This window comes from Apodemus sylvaticus, chromosome 11, assembly GCF_947179515.1.
Source record: "Apodemus sylvaticus chromosome 11, mApoSyl1.1, whole genome shotgun sequence".
NCBI lineage: Eukaryota > Metazoa > Chordata > Mammalia > Rodentia > Muridae > Apodemus > Apodemus sylvaticus.
In genome coordinates this window covers 97251315-97276567 of record NC_067482.1, presented here as the reverse complement: position 1 = coordinate 97276567, position 25253 = coordinate 97251315, and the positions used below count along the sequence as shown (strand labels likewise).

Sequence of the window (25253 nt, the reverse complement as noted above, 5' to 3'; positions counted from 1 at the left end):
AAGCTTAGAACACTAGACATCTTTTACAACAAATGCCCCAATAGGTAAGGGGCCAAGGCACAACAGTGGAAATGCAGAGGGAGCATGGCAGTAAATGCAGAAGTCACAGATAATCAAATAAATGCTTTCCTACAACAGAGCAAGAATTAAAAAAAAAAAAAAGAAAGAAAACAGTGCTCTGATGAGCGTGGTCAATGGGACTAGCATTGTTATATGCACAAGGTTATAGATTGGTTTCATTTCCCTGGAAAAGCAATTTAGTGACATTTTAAAATGATCAGATTTTTAAAAAATCTTTGTATGTGCATATGTACATGCGCGTACACGTGTGGAGCTTAAAGGACAACCTCAAGCATCAGTCCTTGCTTCCGTCCTCTGAGGCAGATTCCCTTCCTTATCACAGCATATACCAGAATAACTGAATGTCTGGGATTCTTCTAACTCCAGCTTGGCAGGCAGCAGAGAGGGTGCAAAGTGGGGGAGAGATGGACTTTGGGCATGGCTAGAGCATTGGAAATCCAAACCCACGCCCAGTGACTTCCTCCAATGAGGCCACACCTACTTCAACAAGGCCACACATTCTAATCCATGTCAAGGCACACTGTGACCTAGTAGTAGTAGTAGTAGTAGTAGTAGTAGTAGTAGTAATAATAATAATAATAATAATAATAATAATTTTTTTCTTCTGGGCCTGGAGAGATGGCTTAGTGGTTAAGAACACTAACTGTTCTTCCAGAGGATCCAGATTTAATTCCTAGCACCCACATGGTTACTCACAACTGTGTGTAATTTCAATTCTAGGGCATCTGACACCTTCCTGTGGCCTCAAAAGGCACCAGGGATACATGCGGTACATGGACATAGATACACTCAAAACACCTGTACATATAACATAAATACATTTTTAAAACTCTCAGTTCTAAAATCTGCTCTAAGAAAAAAAAAGTCCCAAAATATTTTTGTTATAATAATGTTGAGCATAGCATCCTTTTTAAGAGTAGCAAATTGGAAGTAACTTTATGTAAAATAATAAGAAAATTATAAAATTTATGATACACCCTTATTATGTAGAATAATATGTAACATCTAGATATAGGCTTATTAAGTTAGAAAGTTAAATTATAACAATAGGATTCTACAAATAGTACCTATAAAAACTAGTGGAAAATATATCAAAACAACTATGGTTTTACTTAGGTAATAAAGTTTGAATGCTTCCTTTTTGTAGTTTGTATATTTATAGTTTTCTGTAGTGAATTTTGTACAATCAAAAGGTATAATATTTGAAGCATGATTATTCTCATAGACTCCTAGAGGATGAGACACAGATATGTGTGAAACTAGAGGAGGGAAGACAGGTCTAGATGCTGGGGATCTAGTGGAGGGGAGGAGACAGAAGAATCCAAATTCTAGAGAGCATTAGCAGTTAGAGCCATTTAGTTTTGTGAGTCCTGGGATCAAGAGACTGACTCAGCGAGATGAAAAACTGGGAAGACGTCACTTAAGGGTAAAGGTGAGCTCAGGTGGGCTGTGTCGTGTCATGAGGTTAAGCAAGTGCATACGGTTGTGCATGGGGACAGTTGCTCTTTTCGCAGCGTCACAGGGATGAGGCCAATAGACTGACACTGCAGAAGCACTTCTATGGTAGACATGACACCAGGGTTTCTTCTTTTTCCAAACATGGACAGCCACCCTTGACTTGTAGTTTATGAAGTCCTGGAGTGGTAGAGGATATATGTATATGTGTGTGTATGTATGTATGTATATATATGTATGTATATATGCATGTATGTATGTTTGTATGTGTGTGTGTGTGTATATATATATATATATATATATATATATATATATACATATATATACATATATATTTAGAGGAAAGCCAGGTTTTTTATTTTAAAGTTCGTGTAGTTTTTTATTGTTTTGTTTTTGGTTTTTCTTTTTTTTTTTGAAAAGGGAAGTAAAAACACTTTATGATGAAATTAAAGATTTACATGGAAAATATTTCTGATAAAATTGAAGAAATATATAGAAAAACATGTTAAAATTAAATATTACCATGGAAATTATACAGATGAAGTGATAGACATAAAGATAATTCTAAGTTGATTGAAGGTGGAATTATAAACATTTTCAGAAAAAATTGAAGATTTACATGGAAAATGTTTCTGGTAAAATTCACGAAATATATAGAAAAAGACGTTAAAATTGACTATTTCATGAAATATTTTATATATAAAATGGTAGATATAAAAACTTTCTAAATTAATTGAAGGTGGAATTAGAAACATTGTGATAAAAAGATTTACATTGAAAACATTTCTGATAAAATAGAGAAAATATATAGAAAGTCATATTAAAATTGAAGATTATCATGAAAAACAATGCAGATAAAATGGTAGGCCTAAAAACATTACTAAATTAATTAAAAGGGGAATTGAAAACATTTTCTGATAAAATTGAAGATTTACATGAGAAATATTTCTGTTAGTCTATGTCTTTTTATTGGGCAGTTGAGTTCATTGTTATAAGAGATATTAAGGAATACTGACTGTTGCTTCCTATTATTTTTGATGTTATTTATATGTTTGTGTGGGTATCTTCTTTTAGTAATCTTGGAGGAAGATTACTTTCTTGCTTTTTTTAGGGTTTAGTTTCCCTCCTTGTGTTGGCGTTTTCTATTATCCTTTGTAGGGCTGGATTTGTGGGAAGATATTATGTAAATTTGGTTTTTATCATGGAATATCTTGGTTTCTCTATCTATGGTGATGCTGGGTATAGTAGTCTGGGTGTTCTCTTAGGGTCTGTATGAGGTCTGCCCAGGATCTTCTAGCTTTCATCATCTCTGATGAGAAGTCTGGTATAATTCTGATAAGTTACTTGCCCTTTTACCCTTACTGCTTTTAATATTCTTTGTTTAGTGAATTTGGTGTTTTGATTATTATGTGCTGGGAGGACTTTCTGGTCTGGTCCAGTCTGTTTGGAGTTCTGAAGGCTTCCTATATGTTCATGGGCATCTCTTTCTCTAGGTTAGGGAAGTTTTCTTCTATAATTTTGTTGAAGATATTCACTGGCCTTTTAAGTTGGAAATCTTCGCTCTAGTCTATAATCCTTAGGTTTGGTCTTCTCATTGTGTCCTGGAGTTCCTGGATGTTTTGGGTTACCAGCTTTATGCATTTTGCATTTTCTTTGGCTGTTGAGTCACTGTTTTCTATGGTATCTTCAGCACCTGAGGTTCTTTGTTCTATCTCTTGTATTCTGTTGTTGATGCTTGCATCTATGACTCCTGAATTCTTTCCAAGGTTTTCTATCTCCCAGATGGTCTCACTTTGTGATTTCTTTATTGTTTCTACTTCCACTTTTAGATCCTAGATGGTTTTGTTCAGTTCCTTCACTTGATTGTTTGTGTTTTCTGTAATTTTTAAAGGGAGTTTTGTGTTTCTTCTTTAAGGGCTTCTGCCTGTTGACCCATGATCTATATTTCTTTAAGGGTTTTGTGTTTCTGCTTTAAGGGCTTTTACCTGTTGACCAATGTTCTCCTGTTTTTCTTTAAGAGAGTTATTTAAGTCTTTCTTGAAGCCCTCTATCAGCATCATGAGATAAGATTTTAAATCCAACTCTTGCTTTTCTGGTGTGTTGGAGTATCTGGGACTTGCTGTGGTGGGAGAACTGGGTTCTGATGTTGCCATGTGGCCTTGGTTTCTGTTGGGAGGGTTCTTGTGCTTGCCTTTTGCCATCTGGTTATCTCTGGTGCTAGTTGGTATTGTTGTCTCTGGATAGAGTTTGTTCCTCCTGTGGGCCTGTAAGCCTGTGTCCTTATTCCTCTGAACTCAGAAGTGAAAGCTGGGAGATCACTCTCTCCTAGTGGGCTGTACACAGAAGGCTGGGGAGTCTCCCCGCTCCCTGGTGCCGGTGTAGTTTTTTTAAAATCAGTTTATGAGTATGTATCTCTTCAGGAGTGTTTTGTTTTTTGTTTTCATTTTTGTTTTCAATGTTGATTCTTCCTGTTGACACTTTACTACTAATGTCTCTTCCACCAGAGCATCTAAGTTGGTTATTTTAGCTGATATGGTTTCTAATTAAGTCTTTGTGGTTGAGAGAGCTTCCTGTAGCATGTCTGCTTTAGCATTTAATTGCTCCATGAATTCCAAATTAAATTCTGTAGTGCTTCATCTTGGTCTGCTGGTGAAGCAGAGATCAGCGTGGCCTGAGAAATGTTGTGCTGTGACAATTTGAGAGGCCAGGGTCACAATTTTAAAGTCAGAACTGTTGCTGCTCTAGATTAACTTTAACATTTCAGCATAAAGTTTAGAATGCTATCACAGAGCTAAATAAAAGGACACCAGATACATAATTCACTAACTTTGAAAATATGGCATTTTCATGTTGTGATATTGTAGAATACCAATTAATTTTGTTTTAGAAAGAACAGCAACTTGAGTTTTTAGGTATGAATGACAAGTGCCAAACAGTTGTCTATGTAATAGGCACACTGCAGGGTGTTCCTGTAGTGAGGAAATGGTTCTCTGTGTAATAGGCACATTGCAGGATGTTCCTGTAATGGGGAAACAGGGTTCTCTATGTAATAGGCACACTACAAGGTGTTCCTGTAGTGGAGAAACGGTTCTCTATGTAATAGGCACACTGCAAGGTGTTCCTGTAGTGCCATGGCAGGCTAGAATAAGGGACTGCTCTTATGTCAATTTTGGTTTTCTAAAGAGTATTTATTCAGATAATTGGGTGCTCATTCTTTACACTGTGAAACTGAGTCAGAATGCAAGATTGGTTAACTCAGAATTTTAAATAAAAACAGCATTAGTTTAGTCATCTTCTTGGACTGTTCTTCACAATTCTAGTTGCCTGACATTTCATTTCTTGGTGCCCTGAATCAGTAGTACTTAGAACTTGATAGTTCTTGAGGACAGGAGTGAGAATAAGCTCAAGTGTTAGGCAGGGAGATTCTAGAAGGGTAGATGTTGCAGGTACTGATTTATCTTTGTGTTGCCATTAAGGTGTAGTATGTAAAGCTTAATTCTCAATGGACAGAACAAGGACATTATAGTATAGTGCTGATGATCACAACTGTGGGTCTCTGAGAGTAAATACCCAACAAACTCCATTAGCTGTAAGTAGAACTGTGGACAAGTACAATTTATTGTGATGGATGGTTATCAAAACTCTTAGTTGTGGTTTTAGAAAACCTCAAATGAAGTATTCTGGTTTTGTCAGAGGTACAGTGTAGGTAAAAGGAGACACTTGGAGCTCGTGGGAAATAGCTAAAAACAGGAAGAATATGACAGACATTTTTAAAGCTAGTTCTGAAATAACCTAATAGACTCCGAAACATAAATCAACACTAATAACTGAAGCAGGTGGTCTAGAAGAGCCATTCCTCACGACGTTCACATAGAGGGGTTCTGTCTACGTGAACTGAGGCTTACTGCTTTTATCTTTGCAGAGAGTCAGGAAAGGTACAGAATACTTCATAAGATGGAACTCTAGTCTTAATTGAATAAAGCTGAGATTCCAGAGTCAGAGTAACACCGGAGTTGTGTGCCACATGACAAAGTGAGACGTTTGTGTGGAGGACCCACACTGCAGCACAGAGACGAGTAACAAAGAGAAGAGCGCGGGTGTGATGGAGCTGTCAACTCCTAACTGCTCTTTTCCTGAAACGTAACTCGTGAGATTACTAATAGATAGGTTTTGATTATCCAAGCTTAGCAATTTATTTTAATGACCAAACTGAACTTAATACTTGCAAGTAAGTAACTAAAATTTTATTTTGTCTCTGATAAAACTCAAACTTTCAGTGAAAATTAGAAGTTTAAAAACTTACTACCTCCCACCTTTAGTTTATATAGTTTCTCAATGCCTAAGGGTTTTTCTGATAGAAAAAGGTGGCAGTATAAAAATATAATTTATTTTTGGTAGAGAATAATGAAATGTTTCAAATATCCAAGAGTCTACAGTTCCCCCAAACACCAAAGTATAAGATTACAAAATTATGGACGAGTGGATAATTCATTCAATGTACATTATAGTATAATGGAATTTTAATTTTATAGGGATTAAAAAATTCATTGATAAGGCTTCACATTCTGTATTACTGTTAACCTTTAAAAAACATTATTTGAATTTTGTGGTGCATCTCAAGTATGAAAACTTAAAATGATATGAAGTTACTAGAATATTAGGGTTTTTTAATGAGTCTTGATTTTCTAAAATCAAGAATACATATCATCACACAGATGGAGCATACCAGTAGAATTGACTTTTCAAGTAGACATTAAAGAGATTTTAAAGACTGAGAAAGATACATAATATAACAATGCAGGACAAACATTTTTCTCACCAGGTTGTTTTATATAGAAAGTATATTTATTTTAGAAACATGTTATCGTGAATTTGTAATTTTCATCACAATTTTTAGTTTAAATTTTTCATACAATATATTTGATCACATTTCCCCTCCCTCAACTCATCCCTGACCCCCCCCACCTCCTTTCCCCACCCAACTTTGTGTCCACCCCTGCATGTGCTCTCACTCATAGGAAAGCAACAGAAACAACAACAACAACAACAAAAAACTCACAAAAAGGAAAATTTAAGCAAAAAATAACAAAAAAGCCCAGAAAGACAAAAAATTCCAAAACAAAGTGAAATGGAACATAAAGTTCACAGAAATAGCATTGAGTGCATTTGCATGGTGCCTGCCCTGGGGTGAGGTTGATATACTCAAGGACATTTCAGTAGAGAAAGCTGATGCTCTTCCTGCTGGTATCATGGCTAGGGGTGGGTGGGACCCTGTGTCTATTCCACGCTGTCAGTACTGGGAGCCTGTCTGGCTTGAACCCATGCAGGTCTTATTCCTGCTGCCACAGTCTCTCCATTCATATGGACATCAGTCCTGTGATTTGACAATATCTTAAGAGTACTAGACCATTACAAATAGAATATTGTTATTTTCACAATTTTTATTTGTATTAAAATAAATACTGATAGATATAACCCACACCGAAGAATCTTTTTAGAGTTCTTGAATCATGTACAGTCAGTCTTGAGACAAAATCCCTTACAAACTATTCATCTAATCTCCAGAAAAAGCAGTGGTGAAGAGATTGGGTTAATTTTTTTCTGTCAATATGCTGTTCACAAGAGATAGTCCTAAAGTCAGGGACGAAATGTCAAGCAGAGGAGCAGAAGCCCTTAGCAGGCTCTGTGGCTCCTGTTGGAGAGCAGTTTGTCAGGTGTTCACCTCCCTCCTGACTCCTAGCTTTTGGGTCCATATTTTCTGCAGAGAGCTCTGTTTGTATTGTTGACTTATTGTTGCTTACTGTTGCACTTTGACCCCACCTGTGTGAGTCAGTGCAGGGGTGCATCCCTATCTTGTCCTGTTTACCTTGTGTCTCTTCCTTCTACTATTGCTGACCCATCTGGCTTGAACAAACCTCTGCCTAGCTCTACAACTGCTAGAGGGTTACAAATTGCAAGCTACTCTACCATGGGAAACCATATGTGCCTTTGTGACGATAACTTATAGGTATGTGAAAATAAATTCAAAACATTTGTAATAAGTCATAAGATTGCCAGGTGTGGTGGCGCATGCCTGTAATCCCAGCACTCTGGGAGGCAGAGGCAGGCGGATTTCTGAGTTTAAGGTCAGCCTGGTCTACAGAGTGAGTTACAGGACAGCCAGGAGTATACAGAGAAACCCTGTCTAGAAAAACCAAAACAAACAAACAAGCAAACAAAAAAATAAACAAAACAAAACAAAACAAAACCAAGAAGTCATAAGATTACAATCCCTTTGTTTACTCAGGAGATATTTGTTGAGTTGTGGTTCTTGAACTAGGGTACAGTAATCAACAGATACACAAAAAATGTCTGCTGTCATTGAACAGGGTAGAGAGAGTGTGTAAGTAAAATTTGCATGTTTGGAAAAGAAAGGAAAAAAAGAAAATAGAAGACAAAAATATGTCTACTCGGAGAGTAGCTGAAATTTTATGTAAGGCCCTCAGAAAAGGGCTGGGTCCAGGGAAGAAGGTTTGAGAAAAGATGTAACTGAAGGCAAGGAGAACTAAGGGAAGCTTCATTTTACAGAGGGTCATATTAACAAAGAGGAGATAGACAGTAAACATGATACAGATTAAAGGCCAAAGCTCTCATTTTCAAGAGTGAGAGAGATGTGCCTTTTCATTTACCACAAAAATGTATGAATGGCTTCTTCATTTCTGAGTTCAAGGCCAGCCTGGTCTACAGAGTAAGTTCCAGGACAGCTAGGGCTACACAGAGAAACCCTGTCTCCAAAAAAATAAATAAATAAATAAAAATAAAATAAAATAAAATAAAATAAAATAAAAACCAACAACAACAGCAACAAAAAAGAATGGTACTCTGATGGTTCTAGAGATCACCAACAAAACCCACTATAGTTTGGAAAAATGAAATATATAACTAGTCTTTAAAAAGTTAGTATAAAATAGAAAGCCAAAAGGAAATATATTCTATGACATTTACAAAGAGTATTATAAAAATTTTATAATGTAGCACCTAGCCGCAGATTTCATTGCCTTTCTATATGCAAGAAATTGTTCATTCACAAGTGTTAGAGTGCTTGGTTTTTCTAACAGAAAGTACCAAGGATTGAATCTAGAAAAATATGTACAATCTCACTATAAAGTGATAGAACACTGAAATTTTAAACACTTGAATAAGTAGAGAGTGATTCCTTATTGTAGAGTAATGAAACAGTATTGTAAGGATATCAACTTACCAACACTGATCCATAGGTTTAATACAGCTTCAATAAAAACCATAATTGGATTTTCAATAGAATTGGAACATTATGCTAAGTGAGGTACAGGAAAAGATACAATAAAGAGATAGAGAGGGGAGTATAAGCTGTTAGATGCTGGGAAAGCCACAGATGGAGCTGATTTAGTAAGTACCGTGTGCTGTTGGAGATAAGAACGTTCTGGAACAGACAGTGGTGAGCGCTATTCACTCTGGAGGTGGGTCAAGATTCAGTTCAACTTCATAAAAGTCTTCAGCAAAGGCAGGGCTCCAGAGGGCCCTGGCAGGTGACAGGACTGGCTGTCCTTCCTGCGGACTTCCTTTTGGCTCCCAGCTCCTGTTGGGTGGCTCCCAGCCACCTGTAACTCAGTTCCAAAGGCTCTGTGCCCTCTTTTGTCTTCCATGGGTATTACTTTGCATGTATGTATGTATGTGTGTGTGTATATATATATATATGTACACATTTTATAGCCCGTTCATCAGCAAAATGTGTCTTAGGGTGTATAGATAGTCAACAATAGCTTTGGAAAAGAGAGTGCAACTTTAGTTTACTGGTTGCTACTGGAGGGAAGAATGGGAGGATTGTAAGCTAGCTTTTAAGCTAGATGGCAATATGTTCTGTTTAAGTTAGGTGATAAGTGAAACTTAATTTTTTATTTATTGAGTTCTTACATTATAGGCTTTAATGTGTATGATCTATAACTTTAAAACATTCTTTTGCCATTAGTTTTATTTTAATAATTCCTGCATCAGTTCTTCTTTTTCTTTCTAATTTCTTTAAAACTACTACTTTTGGGTTTGACTTATTTTTCTAAGACCATAAGATGTGTTGGCAGGCTACTTACGCTGGATCACTCCGTTTTTAGTTGTAAGTGCTCATAGCTGCAGTATCTAGTCCAGAGGTGCCAATACATTTGCTTTTCATTTGGTTATAGAAATCTTAAAAATTCTTCCCTCATGTCTTCTGTGTCTTACTAGTCATTCAGAATTGAGTATTCAATTTCCCATTATTTATATAGTTTCTGTGATTTCTTTTGCTATTGGTTCTACTGTGATAAGATGCAAAAGACTTGTTTTGTGGCCTAAATATGACATATTTTGGAGAATGTCATTAGACTAGTTATCTGTAGATGTTTTCTAAATATATTTTGTGTGTGGTGTATACTAACTCTGACATTGGTTGTTTTTGTGTGGTACAGTGTGTGTGTGCCAGAGGATAATATCAAGTCCTTCCTCGGTTATTGTCTGTCTTTCGAGACAAGCTCTCAATGTCTTTGGAACTCATCAGTTTAGCTAGGCTGGGTGGCCGAGAGCTCCAGGAGTCCTCTTGTCTCTGTATCTACAGCACTAGGAGATCAGGCGTGTCCCACCATGCCACCACCATGCTCAGCTTTTTACATGGCTTCTGGCAATCAAACTCAGGACCTTGGATTTACATCTCTTCAGCTCCTAAAACTTGTTTTGTGAATCTGCATGACCTACCAAAACCAAAAGTGGGGTATTGGAGTTACCCACTGTTACTGTATGAGAATCTATGTGCCCCCTTTCACCTGTGTCTGTTCTAAGAAATGAGAGCTCCAGTGTTTGCTGCATATACATTTAGAGTGGCCACGCCCTCACGGCAGATTGTTCTCCTCATAAGTATGCTGTCCGCTCTGGTCTCCTATCGTATCAGACATGATGTCTACTATGTAGCACAGAATATCTGTGCTGGTTTGGTTTTGGCTTCCTTTTGCTTAAGTATATTGATTTCAAATTTTCATTCTTTATGTGTCTTTGTCAATTAAGCATGCTTCTTGGAGACAACAAATAGCCGAACCCCCCTCCCCACTTTTTAATAGAATCAGGTACTGTGTCTTTTAATTCTAGAGTTAAGACTACTTCCATTGAAATGTATTCTTGATTTGCAGACTCCTGTTATTTTGTGGGCTCTTTTCCTGGCTGTTTTGTTTTTGTTTTTCTCTCTCCTCTATTTCAGGTGAGTAGATTTGCTGATTTTATGAGTTAGACAAGATTGGGTTTTTCCAGTTCATCTTTTTCATCTACTCGTCCCTCTTCCCGTGTGATGGGGACTTTCTCCCTCTCTGTGGTTAGGATTTCTTAGGTAGCTTCTGCAGTGCTAACTTGGTGAGCATGGCTTTCTTTGGTCAGTGCTTCTTTGGCATATCTTTGTCTGTGAATTTTAAAAGTTAAGTTTGTATAACTAACTATCTTAGCTGATGGCCCTTGGCTCTGGGGATTTAAGCACACGCACTATTGTTTTCCAGCTTTGAGAACCTCTTAGTGGGGCAGCGTCACTGTGCTAGGAGGTAGCATTTTTCTCTTGTAGGTTCTAGTTTTGTTTTTCCCTTTGGCTTCATAGTTTTGGTATATTTCACATATATCTTAAATATAATGTGTCATGAAAGGATCCCCGATCTTGTCTGTTGGGGTTTAAATTCCTTGTGTGTCTGTCTGTCCATTTCTTTCCTTTCCTTTTTCTGCTGTAATTTTATTGAATAGTTTTTCTATGCTTTCAGTTTTTATCTCTGTTATCTTCTACTCCACGAATTCTTGGGTTTGTTCTTTAGTTCTGTCCTAGCGTTGGGCACATAGTTTTCAGTATCAATGCCTGACAGTATTTCCTGATCCTGTCCATTTTCGTTCCCCTCCCCCTTTTTCTCCTGCTGGGACAGGTGATGCTTTGGACTGTGTTTTCATTTTAATTTGCTTATTTCCAGTGTTTCTGTCATCTTCTCTCTTCTCCCCCCCCCCAAAAAAATGTTTTATTGCTTTCTCAGCCATGCTGTAGACTTGTTTATGTCCTGAGCTGCTTGCTTTAACTGTGTCTGTCTGTCACCTTTGAAGTTACTGACCGTTTTTTGAAGTAAATGCTTGAATCTTTCACCTAATGTGTTAATCATTTCAGTGTCTGTGGATTTAGTAGCTGAGGAACTGTGATGCTTGCAGCAGTCTGTTGCCTTGCCTTCCAGGTTTCTTGTATTTATTTGTCTGCTATTGGTGCCGTCTCTAGTTTATCTGAGGATATTCGTGGACAGTCCTCACTTGAAAGCTTAGTCACTAGAACCTCTCTGAGAACTGAACACAGACAACCTCTGGGAGGGCCTTCTGTTTCCCCTCAGCCTGCAGCAAGCCACATGGTGCTTCCTTCTTTCCAAGGCATTACCTTTCTGGGTTTTTCCCCCATGGTGTGTGATGTTCTACCCTCCTATCTGTCTTTGAAATAGTTTATTCTTGATTTTTTTTTTGTTTGTTTTTTTCCCTGACTCTCATCATCAGCCATATAACATACAGAGCTGGCTTCTAACCTGTCATCTTTGTCATGAAGATTTTTCTGGGACTTAATTTCTAAGAAGAGAATCCTCAGTCCTAAGATGTGCGTGAATTCAACTTTAGAAGGCAGCGGGGACTTGCTCCCCAGGTGGCTGTACCAGTGGAAACAGCAGCAGTGCAGATGGTGCTTGACAGTGCGTGCTCTTGTCCACCCTTGAGAAATACGTGTCAGTAGAGAAAGTGAGGCTGAGACTGAGACTTACAGGAATAAGTCCTCCTGCCACATTCTGATTTCAACTCTTAAGTTGTATTTGTTAGAAATGGCAGTATATCAGCCTACAATAAATTGAGAAGAGTTATGACAGCGAGACTGAGAACTTAATGATCATTTTATGTGAACTTTCTTAGGCCTTAGGATTCCAAAAATGTGATTTTTACATCATCTAGATCATGATGATCTAACTTGGGGGAGGGGCACAAGCCAGGAAGAGAAAAGGAATAAAGAGGTGTAGGGAGGAGATGATGGTCTGTGATTGGCTGAGAACCAGGTACCTCCTGGACCCAGCTGTAGGATGTGAAGAAAAGGATCCAGGTCTCTGTTCATTTATTGTTCATTTATTTTGTATACGCTCTTTTAGTTTAGTTTGTTTGTTTGTTTGTTTAATTGAACAGTATTGAAGAATTTTGCTTAAGTGCTGTGACAGGATGTGTTTAGAGCGCAGTGTATTGTATTGCCTATGGCTTCAGAGCCGCTCACGGCCAAACACCCCAGCAGAGAAGCTTTTTCTATGTAACATTCGCTTTAAAAATATTATCATTAAAAACTCCATAGCTTAAAAGCAGTATCTTCACATACAGCTTTTAGAATTATGGAGTTTCTAAGCTATGTTAGTTTCATAGTTTATTACAAAATTAAATTGTTATATTAGGGATCAATGTCATGCTTTTGTAGGACAGAACAAGCACTGAATGTAATAAAGTGACAGTTTGTATGTCATGCTTTTCAACCCAGGGCTTTGCATGATGTATTATATGTAGAATTTGTTAGCTATTCTAAAGGTACAATAAGAGATTATTGTTCATATCAGTGTAATAAATTGATATTCTCCAACTGTACTTTTTCATTTTGCACATTGTCAGAACCTTGGACCTTAATCTTATCCTTTGATTGACAGTAGCGACCAGGGAAAGAACACTTGTATTGTTAGGGATAGTCACATCTGTTCAACTTGATTCAGTTGAGGGTATTTGCATATTCTTAAGTATTTCTTCTGAGAGGGCTTAACTTCTCAAGTGCTTGATGCATTTTTGAAATTCATTCATAAGGTATCTGCATGCACTAATAGTTCTGTATAATATTGCTGTGCATAATCTGACAGATAAGGCCACATTTTAAAATAGGTATTCTTTAGGGAGGTGACATTATATTTTAGTTATTTGTTGGACAGAAATGTTAGGTTTTGAAAAAGTCTTGTAATGCTTTGATTCAAGTAGAATAGCCTTACTTTAAAGATTTACTGAATAGTAATACAAAGGTATCTATGATAAAATTTCTTATCGTGGTTGGAAAATTGAGTAATTTTGTAAAAAATAATTACAAAACATGAATGGCTTTGTTTAGTAACTTCTTATTTTAGAGGGGCCATTACTGAGGCAGAAGTTTCTTGACTTGCTCAAGATCGCATGGCTTGGACATTAAGCCTTAAAATTGTTTTCAATTCCAAGATTAGTTAACCTCAAAAAATCACGGGTGGTATATGTATGATCTTAGTTTACATTATACAAAGTAGCTTGTATCTGAATTTCCTGTTGCCAGTAGAACACAATGAAAGATTATCATATGTGTTTTCATATGTCTCCAGAATTTTCATGGACTCCTACACGTGACTAGTGGCCTTTATGTACCATGCTGTTCTCATCAACCCCTAAGCCCTTAGTGTATATAAAACAGTCATGAAACACAAGGGGTTGTTAATGGAATATGAAACACTTCTGATTGTAAGCAGGCTTCTTTTTGTATAGTTCTGATGAATGGGCACTAGCTGTTTTAAAGAACTTTTTCAGATACACTGGGCTCAGTTGGCAGTGTTGCCATGGACGTGAGATCTGAGAAACATTTTCTTTAATGATATATGTGATCCCAAGGAAAAGAGGAAGAAACATGGTCTAGAATAAGCAGAAAAGGTCCTAGAAAAAATAATAGGTTTAACAGGAAAACACCATTTGGTTGCATCAATTTAACCAAAGAGAAGAAGGCAGTTAACAAGTAACTTACAGACCCTGCCTTTAATCGGTCTCTCTCACAGTAATCTTGGAGCCAGTCCCACTTTTCCTGAGGCAGGGTCTCATCCCGCTGAGGCAGGCTGGGAGTTCTGGATCCTTGCACCTGTACCTACCCTAGTGCTGGCATTACAGCTGTGAGCTCTACTCATGCCCTTCACTAGTGTCTCGGTCACGTTACTGTCTAGTGTGGATATCTTTGCCTGGGCCATCTCTTTCTGCTTTACTTAGATATAAAAGCTGCAATAAAAGCTCATCACAATTTTATTATTGCATTACAAGAATTCTTTAGCAAAGGAAGTTCTTGTTTCTTTTTTATTGGCTATAAAATAATTCCAAACTACGTAATTATTTTTTTTTTTATCTTTCAGGAATCCCCTTCTGGTCGGAGGAAAGCTCTCGCCACCAGCAACATTAATATGAAGCAGTATGCAAGCCCCATGCCCACGCAGACTGACGTCAAGTTGAAGTTCAAGCCTCTGTCTAAGAAAGTCGTGTCTGCCGCTCTCCAGTTCTCACTGTCCTGCATCTTCCTCCGGGAAGGGAAAGCAACGTAAGTGACTCCCTTTATGTCACATTGCGCGCTCTCTCTCTCTCTCTCACTCACTCAATATTATTTATTTATTTATTTTTATTTATATGAGTAGACTGTAGCTGTCTTCAGACACACCAGAAGAGGGCACCAGACCCCATTACAGATGGTTGTGAGCCACCATGTGGTTACTGGGAATTGAACTCAGGACCTCTGGAGGAGCAGTCAGTGCTCTTAACTGCTCATGTCGCATTTCTGAACAGTGCAGCTCGCCAGCCCTTCTCGCACTCTCTGCTTTTGTTTTCAGAGGATGAATGCACTTGTTATTTTAAAATCCTGTCTTGATTCCCTAGAGCAGCAATAACATAAGAGTGTAACTGTTATCATTTCAAAGTCAGTATGAGTTGGCCTAGTGATGTGCACCTCTGTGCCAGCGCGCAAGGCAAGAACATTTGAGAGCTGCCCTGGGCACCACGGTTGCCATTTGTGTCTCTGTTGCTATGGTACAATGCCTGCCCAAAGCAGCACTGAGGAGGAAAATGTCGATTAGGACGCAGGTTACAGCCGTCAATCAAGTGAAGCCAGATGAACTCAAGGCAGAAATTGAAGCAGAAGCCATGGAGAAATAGAGCTCCTGGGTTTGCTTTTCTTGACCTTCTCAGCCTTCTCTTTATCTAGCTTTCTTCATTATTATTATTAATTACTTTATTTATTTGCAGTTCAAATGCTGCCCCCCCCTCCCAGGTCCCCCTGCACAAGCCCCCCACTCCTTCCCTGCTCTCCTTCACCTCTACGAGGGTACTCCCCCACCCTCCCACCCACTCCCACCTCACCTCTCTAGCATCCCTCCTTCTCTGGGGCATCACGCCTCTACAGGACCAAGGGCCTCCCTTCCCTCTGAGGCCAGACAGGAAAGTCCTCGGCTGCATATGTAGTGGGAGCCATGGACCCGCTCATGTATGCTCTTGAGTAGCAGCTCTGAGGGGTCCAGTTAATTGATACTGTTGCTCTTCCTAGAGGTTGCAAGCCTGTTCAGCTCCTTCAGTCCCTCTCCTAAGTCTTCCAGGGGTGCCTGGGCTCAGTCCAGGGGTTGCCTGTGAGTGTCTGCATCTGTCTCAGTCAGCTGCTGGCAGAGCCTCTCAGCCTACTTTCTTATACAACCCAGGCCCACTTGCTTAGAGGTGGTACCACCCGCAGGATCTGGGCCCTTCCACAGCAATCATTAATCAAGAAAATGCCCCACAGACATGCCTACTAGCCAATCTGATGGAGACAATTCCTCAGTAGAGGTCTTTTCTCAAGTGACTATGGTTTATGTCAGGTTGACAAAAAGTAACCAACACAATGCCTTTTTCAAAAAGCAAAACAGAACCAAAAACATCACTTCTGAAGTGCTGAATAAGCACTTATTGCAGATAACCAAGTCAGGAGTAAGTACATGTGATCTGTGCAATGCAAGAGTCTGATCTTGAGGAGAAGATGGGACAGGATGGAAATGCTATGCTAAGAATTTCCTAGTAAAGATAAGGGAGAAAGACGGTCCAGTCTGAACCACAGTCCTGCACATATTTAGCCCAGTAGAATGTGCTTACTATAATTGGTCATGTCTGTTTGACTGATAAGGCTGGTTTCTGTGTCTCACTCAAGGTGAGATACTTGGCACTCATTTTCAAGGCAATAAGTGACATTGTGGGTGGGGACAGTTAGCTGAGGAGGCTGTGTCCTCAGTGGGTGTTGAGCGAGGTGACTGAGGATGGACATAGCTTAGGCTCTCCTCTCAGCTGTAAACACTGGGGAAAAACAGAAAGCTCTGGCCAGAAGTGTAAACCAAAAGGAAAGGAAACGGAGGACGACGAGGTGAAGAAACCAGAGACCCTCCGAGGGCAGCATTCTACCCACTGACAGAAGTAGTCAGTGCATGGCACTACTCAAGGCTGTCTGGGTAAGGAACAGCTCATTTAAACCCAGGGTCTCAGTGTGAAGAGGGTTCTGTGAGAGCTCTCTTTCTCTCCCCTTCCTTGCTTTCTTACTATCCCCATGGAACAGTGTTGAGCTTTAAAATGTGACGAAATTTAAGTGGCAAAGTTAAGCAAGTTACATTTGAAGGATGATTTGTTTGAATGTGTGTCTGAATTATTATTACTGTCATTAGCATTACTGTTGATTTTTTTTGACCCTGTTTTCTAAGACTAGGGTCCAGGTGCTTGGCTCTGGCTGGCCTGGAACTTGCTGTGTGAACCCCGCTGGTCCGGAGCTTATTGCATGGTCTCCCTTGCTGTTGCCTCCCAGGGATTAAGATTACGTAGCTCTTGTACCTTGGCTGGACTTACTATCCATTACTTGACAACTGAGAATTTGGGAATTTAAATGAAGTAATATAGCTTTTCTTGTTCGTGTGGACTATCATGAAATTTGCTTAAAAAGAGAGAAATTATTTTGTTAACTCAGCCCATGTGAAAAAAAATGTGAAGAATTTCTATAATTGGCTTAGTTTGCAAAGTTATATATAGAAAATCAAATTAATAAAGATTATAAAAGAATTGTATTTTAATTTATTTTTTCTATCTGAATTTAGAGGGAGGGAGTATACAAAATTGAATTTTGTATAACATTCAAATAAATGTTCTGGCCAGTGAGATTTAAGATAAAAATAACAGATCAGGAAAACAAGTGATTTGTAGCAAGATACTTAATACAAACTTCATAAATTTATATTTTCAAATATTTTGATATAAAAATTCATATCACATATATGTCATTTAACTTATAATTAGATGAGGGTTTCATCTGTGTTTCTTAAGAAGCCCAGAGCCTGCTTCGGAAGGTCTGTGTTAGTTCATGGAGAACTTGTACGTGGTAGTAAGCATGGTCCCTGGCGTTTACCACTAGGTTCCCTCCAGTCCCCAGATCCAAACGGTTCATGGTTCCCAATTAAGAATTCCTGTTCCAATTCCTTTTGTAAGTTAAGTGTTTCGTTTTAGTTTTTAAAATGTCTTTTATTCTTTCATGCATGTTTTTGCCTGCATATATGTCTGTGCACGATGGACATGCCTGATACCTGACAAGGTCAGAAGAGGGCGCTGGATCTTTTGGAACTGTGGTTGCAGATGGTTTTGAGCTGCCACATGGGTGCTGGGAATTGAGCCCGGGTTGTCTGAAGATGCTTTTAATCTCCGAGCCATCTGTCCAGCTCCAAGTTTTATCCTAAAGTCGAGATTTATCTAATTTGTGGACTGTCCTTCTGTTTCATAATACAAGATTTTGTTTCTAGACTTCATGCTCAAGAAACTGTACTTGAATTCTCTGCAGAAACCATTTGTCTTCTGCAGGGCACCAGAATGAATACCTGCCAAGATCTTACCAGTTAGAGTTTAGTCTTGACGCTTTGCAGTATTGAACATGCCTTTCAGGAAGTTACGGGATGTTTAAAATTGTTAGTTTAAAAAATATTCTTACATAACTTGAAAGACATACTCATTTTATAGAAAGGAAGGCTGTGTTAATATTGTGTATTGTCTATCCATTATCCAGATGTTTAGTTCCGAAAGTTTTCAGATTTCAGTTTTTTTCAGGTTTTGGGTTGTTTACATATACATAAGGACATCTTAGTGATGGGACCCAAGTCTAAACACAGTACCATTTACAGTCCATGCTTACCTTACGTATGTGGCCTGAGGAGTTTATTCAGTGTTTCTAGCACACCTGAGTTTTGACTGCAGCCTGTCATGTCATGTATGAAGTTTTCCACGTGACACCTCATCAGTATGGAAAGTTTGGGGTCTCAGAGTGCTTTAGATTATGTTTAAGATTTTCAGATTAGGAATGTTAAACATGTATTTTCTAATTATTTTTCAAGAAATGTTACTTAATAAGCTATGTATTACATTGTGACTGGTTTCATATAGGGATGAGGATATGCAGAGCTTGGCCAGTTTGATGAGTATGAAGCAGGCAGATATTGGCAATTTAGATGACTTCGAAGAAGATAATGAGGATGATGACGAGAACCGCGTGAACCAGGAGGAGAAGGCGGCCAAAATCACAGGTGAGTGGGCCCCGTGAGCGCCGACTGAGCTGAACCTGATGGGTGCTCTCTAACTTGTGATTCAAGTTTTGATGCTGTTTTTAACTCACATGAATTTAAGAGGTACTGTTTTACATGGGCTTTCTACCCTGCTTACTTCTAATCAGATCCAAATGAGATTCATTGTCCCTTTTGTTTGAGTTTTCAAAGAAACATTTACTGAAGCTTTTTTTTGTAGTTAAAATAGTTGATGTATCTTTGTTAATTTTCCAGAAATTAACCTATTTATATTCTTACCCTTTGTGTAGTTAATCTATTAAAGATAGAGTACTTAAGTCCTCAAGTATTTAGTCCAAAAAACAATGTTGTAACCTCATCCTAATGTGTCTCCCTTGGCTCCGTTTTATACATCCTGCCTTGAAATCTTATCCAGCCTTGGTATTTGTAACCTGGGTTTCACTCGCTTGTCACATTTATTATTTTATTTTTAACCCATCTCTATTAATTAAGTACATCTCTCATAGATATCAGTTATTAACCTAGCCCTGTAACGTTTGTTTTTCTTTTCTTTTTTTTTTTTCTTTTCCAAGACAGGTTTTCTCTGTGTAGACATGGCTGTCCTGGAACTCACTCTGTAGACCAGGCTGGCCTCAAACTCAGAAATCCACCTACCTCTGCCTCTCAGAGTGCTGGGATTACAGGCGTGCGCCACCACCGCCCGGCAACGTTTGCTTTTCAATAGCTGTTTGCTGTGCTGGGGCAATAGCTCCATGAGTCTGGTGCCTGCCACATAAGCAGGACAATCTGGGTGCATTCCCCAGAAGCACAGAGCCTGTGTCTGTAATGTCAGCCCCAGGAGACAGGAGGATCTGTGGGCGCACTGACCTCGCAGATCAGCAAGCACCTCCAGGTGCAGTCAGAGCTGAGAAAGACAGCTGACTGTGACTTTTGACTCCCATACTCACCTGCACCATATGTGTACATGCATGTATGCATATACACACCCATGTAAACACACACCCACACCCATCAGACTCTCTCCGTCCTGATCCCGTTAGACTCACCTTCACCCACACAGTTTCCAGGCTTTTTCTTATTAATCCCTCTATCATTTTGCCATTCTAGTTTTTAATTTTTAAGAATATTTTAGTGTCCGGGTGTTTTGCCTGCACCACATGCATGCCTGTACTTGCAGAGGCTGGAAAAGAATGTTGGAGCCTCTGGAACTAGCAGAGAGGCGGTTGTGCGTGGCTGTGCGGGTGCTGGGAATCGAAGCTGTGTCCCTGCAAGAGCAGCCCGTGCTCCTAACTGCCGCGCCATCTCTTCAGCCCCTGAGAATTTTCTTTGAATTAAGCATTTTGTTTTCCTAGTGTAATTTGAAAAATTATCTGTTTTCATTTTAGAATAATAGCTTTAAGAATTAACCAGGCAATCTGGGCAGTGGTGGTGCACGCCTTTAATCCCAGCACTTGGGAGGCAGAGGCAGGCGGATTTCTGAGGTCCAGGCCAGCCTGGTCTACAGAGTGAGTTCCAGGACAGCCAGGGCTACACAGAGAATCCCTCTCTAGAAAAAACAAAAAAACAGAAACAAAACAAAACAAAACAAAACAAAAAAGAATTAACCAGGCAAACAAATGAATGAACCTGTGGATCCTAATATTAAAATGAAAATGAAAATTATATATTATTGTTCTTCTTATAAAAATGCAATATAATTTTCTTTATCAGTACCTTCCCTACATTTCCTTTGGGCTATTACATTTATTTTAGTAGTATTTTCCCCAGTAATAAATGCTAGCATGCATCGCATTTCCTAATGATGTCAGCAGCACACTACTTTAATTTTATTGAAAACAGTGTTCTTTTCTTCATATGTTATATTCTGATTATGATCTTCCTTCTTCCAACTCTTCCTTGGTCCTACTTCCCCGGCCACCTAAGTCCACACCCTTTCTCTCTCTCTTATGAACAGGAATCTAAACTTGTAATAATGAAAAATAAAATAAGTTAAGAACAAATCAAAATAAGACAAAACAGAGGAAAAAAAGCACATACAGATGCGGAAGCATCTACATTCACAGACAGAAAGCCCATAAAAAACAATATAATATAAGCAAAAGATGTGTAGGGGGAAAATAGAAGCTCAGACATATACAAAAATCTCTAAAACTACACTTGGGGTTGTTTTGTGTCGGCCTTCTATGGCTGGGTGTGGGGCCTGTCTGTTAGTATGGTTTGTCTCCCCGGTGAGGCGCCATCAGAGAATCCTTTCTCCTTTGGGACGGAACTGATCATCCACTGGAGACAGCTTTGGGGCTAGAATGGGGGCTGTGTCTGCTTCCCCTCAACACTTGGATTCCATCTGGCTTAGGCTGGTACAGGCCTTATGCATGCTGTGCTGCCACATTTCTGAATTTATATGCATCAGTCAGTCCTGGTGTGCCCAGAGAGCTTTGTTTCCTTGATACCTTGCATCCTCGGTGGCTCTTGCAGTCCTCCCAAGCCTCTTCTGTAGCGTGCTCTGAGCCATGAGAAGAGGGTTGATGGAGACATCCTGTTTAGGACTAGACAGAGACCTTGCGCTCTTCACTGCTGAGCCCATGAGAAGGATTTGAAATTTCAGCACTTTTGTATAGTAATTTAAAAATTGTCTAGCCCAGCTAGCACATGTTCTAATTGGGAGTATTTGTTTACATCTACCACAGGAGGAAGCTTCTTTGATAATGGCTGAGCAAGATATTGATCTATGAGTATAGCAGTGTGTTGTTAGGTGTCATTTTATTGCTATGTTCCTGTAGTATTGGTTTCCTAGATCCATGACCTGCCGTTTCTTAGGTTCTTGGCTACCCAGGCAATGTCAGGCATGGGTTTCATCTCATGGGGTGGACATCAGTTTAAAGTAGATAGCGATTGGTTATCCCCACCACTTTTGTGCTACTGTGGTAGGTCACCATTGTAGACCCAGGGTTTGTAGCTGAGTTGGTGTTTACCTTTCTCCTCCGATAGTGCGCAGAGTACTTTCCAGTACCACGGACACAGTACCACGGACATTAATCAGTAGGGGTGAAGGCTGTAGATAGGCACCAACTCGACTCTTCCAAGTTCAGTGAGTTACTTAGGTGTTGTCTTCAGCTACAGGGCCTTCCCTTCAGATTGTGGAGAGCAGCTGATAGCCTTGGCAGCAGTCTGGGTTGTTTGTGGGTTTCCTTGGGAAAACCTTCCGTGGATGCAATGTGCTGTACTCGTACTCTTTCCATCATCCTCTCTCACTCTTTCCTGCCCCCACTGAACTTTTCTTTCCAGAAAGTTCCTTGAGTGAGTGTGACTTGGAGGGTATTTCCTGAGCAAGGGAAACCAGTGGCTGGGTGGCAAGGATATGACTGTCCCTCTCCCAGCACCTAGTAACTGCCTGTAGTTCCTGAGGGAGAAGTCGGGTCTCGCTGGCTCCTCTCACATCAGGTACACCGATGAGCCCAGTCTTGTATAGGCCTTGTTCAAGTATCCATTGCTGATGTGAGTTCATGGCTCCAAAAGCTATGCCTGTCCTGTGCGGAAGATAGTGTCTCATGTCACTGCGGTCTATCTCTGACTCTTAACATCCTTTGTTGCCTGTTGCATGATGTTCTGTGGGCTTTGAAGGGGGAAATACAGATGGCCCTTTGGGGCTGAGAATTCAACAGTCACTTATTAGCACTTTGACCAATTATGAGTTTCTGCGTTATTACCCACTGCAAACAGAAGCTTCTCTCACCAAGGTTGTAAACAGCACTTATCATAGGCCACAGTCCACTTAGCAAAGTAGGTTCCCCTTTAGGACCTGTGACCTGACTAGCCATGCCCTCTTTCCAGTTGACAGTACCAGATGTGACTTCTGCTTGTAGAGCAGATCTCAAATACAATTAGAAAGTCATTGCTTACCTCTCCATAAGAGTCCAGCAGGTGTGTCTTGACAGTAGATTGATACTGTAGCGTGAAGGTTCACGGATGTGTAAGAGTGTGGATTTTTTTTTCTCCCAGTGACTACATAGTATCTTCTAGCACTATAAAAGGTGGCTAAGGAAGCAGTTCCAGCCAACTTCAGTTCTGTATCCTGCAACCAAAGTGTACATGTGTCTTCAGCAGTTACCTTGCTTTGTTTTGCTGGGCAGCCAACAGTAGGTTGGGTGCCTTGGAAGCTCCTTGACCAGCGACTTAGAAGGAAGTGTCCCATAACCTGCTACTGGCGTTATTGTCTAATGACCTTGGTTTCTAGGAGTACCATTATCCATTACCCACACAGGGTGCCTTTCTTCCGTACGGCTTCTTGGCGCATCGTTTGCGGTCAGCCTCACACACACACACACACACACACACACACACACACACACACACACCCCGTACCTCCTCATGTCTCACACCTCAGTCCATTCCCACACAAACCTCCCCTCTCTGGCTCCCCCCAGCACTCACACCACATACGCTGCACTATCGCTTCCCTAATTAAGTCCTCTTCCCATCCCTTCTCCAATTGCTCTGATTTTTTAGCTTCTTAACCTGTGCAGACAAGCTGAACTCACAAATCTAAGTAGATGTGCATGTAATGGGTGACAGGTGGCATTTGTCATTCTGTACTTTGGTCACCTCACTTATTCCTGGAAAATTTTTTTTAACCTTTAAAAATATTTTTTAATTGGATGTTTTTTGCATGTTGTATATATATTCTGATAAGGGTTCCCCTCCCCCACATCCTCAAAGGTCTGCACTGCCTCTCCACTCACCTATCTCTTTTCTTTTCTTTTTGTTCTTTATGTACATTTCAAATGTTATCTCCTCTGAACACCCCCTGTCGTATCCCCCCCTCCCCCTGCTCACCAACCCACCCCTTCCCTGTCCTGGCATCTGAATTTTGTTTGTTTGATAGTCGATGATAGTCGTTTTGACTGAGATCCGATGGGACCTCAAAGTAGTTTTGCATTGCATTTCCCTGTAACCTTAAAAGAAGTAATTCACTGGCCATTTGGATTTCTGCCTTTGAGGACTCTGTGCCAGTCCATGGTCCATCTTTTCACCGGGTTGTTGATTTCTTCATGTTTATTTATTTTTTGGTAGAATATATTGCAGACAGATTCCTGTGTCAGAACTACACACCTGGTGAAGCTCTTCCATCCTGTAGTCACTGTTCTGTAGGTTGCTGTTCCGTTTGAACCTGGGCTGTGTGTACAGAAGCCTTTGAGTTTTCCAGGGATTCAGTGTCAGCTGCTGGCCTTGGTCAGCCCTATTCTGAAAGTCCTTACGTTTACCTACTCTTGAGATGTTTCTGCTTTTCCTCTAACCACTTCTGAGTAACACATCTCACATGTAGGTCTTTGATCTATTTGGAGTTGATTTTTGTATACGGAGATAAATATATAGCTTCATTCTTTTACATGTAGATATTTCATTTTTCTAGCACCACATATGCAGAGGTGGCTGATTTTGTTAAACACCAGCTAGCTGTGGGCTTATATCTCAGTTCTAATTCTATTCCATTGATCTTCCCATCTTGTGTGCTGGTACCATATTGCTTTTTAAAATTATTATTGCTATGGCTCTGTAGTTAAAAAAAGTGAAATAAAAAATTGAAAATCTGGTTTGTTGATGCTCTTGGTATTATTGTTTAGAATTGCTTTGACTATCAAAGCTTCTTTATATTTATAAATTATTTGTTTATTAGGTTTTACGGTGTGCCGTGCACCCATGAGTGTCTGTGTGCCTGTATGTATGTATGTATGTATGTAGTATGTCTGTCTGTCTGTCTGTCTGTAATATGCACACTTTCCACAGCATGCATGTGGAAGTCAGAGGAGAAGTTGTAGAAGCTGGTTCCCTCCTCAGCTCTGTGAGCCCCAGTGAGTGCTAACAGGCGCCCCCACCTCTGACCATCTCCCTCGTCTCCCTGTGAATGTCAGGATTTCTGTGAGGAGTGGGTGTAGAATGGTGGCGAGGGTTGCATTGAGCCACTAGATTGCTTTTGATAGGAGCAAAACACTCATTTTACAATATTAATTTTTCAGTGCATGCACATAGAGATCATTCCATGTTCTAGTGTCTTTTCAATTTTCCTCTTCAGTATTTTACATTTTACATTGTAGGGTATGTTTCACTTTCTTGGTTAGGTTCATTCCAAGGCTATTTTGGGGGTTGGGTGAAGTTGTAAAACTGTTTCTCTGTTTTCTTTTTAATACTTTTATTACTAGTATATAGGAAGGCTACTGATTTTTGTATCTGAGGGTGCTGGAGAGATAGATTAACAGTTAAGAGCACTGACTCTTAGAGAGGACTTAGCACCTACATGGTGTCTCACAACCACCTGTAACTGCTGTCCCAGGA

At 39.6% G+C, this 25253-nt stretch overlaps 1 protein-coding gene across 7 annotated transcripts in view; it reads left to right on the top strand.

Moving 5' to 3' along the window:
- Ehbp1 (EH domain binding protein 1) overlaps nucleotides 1-25253 on the top strand; it is a 278079-nt gene that overhangs the window by 97191 nt on the left and 155635 nt on the right. For all 7 annotated transcript variants that reach the window (XM_052198644.1, XM_052198645.1, XM_052198646.1 and 4 more), the window contains exons 6-7: nucleotides 14721-14902; nucleotides 18787-18926. In XM_052198644.1, coding sequence (XP_052054604.1) covers nucleotides 14721-14902; nucleotides 18787-18926 — 322 coding nt within the window. The remainder of the gene's footprint in view (nucleotides 1-14720; nucleotides 14903-18786; nucleotides 18927-25253) is intronic.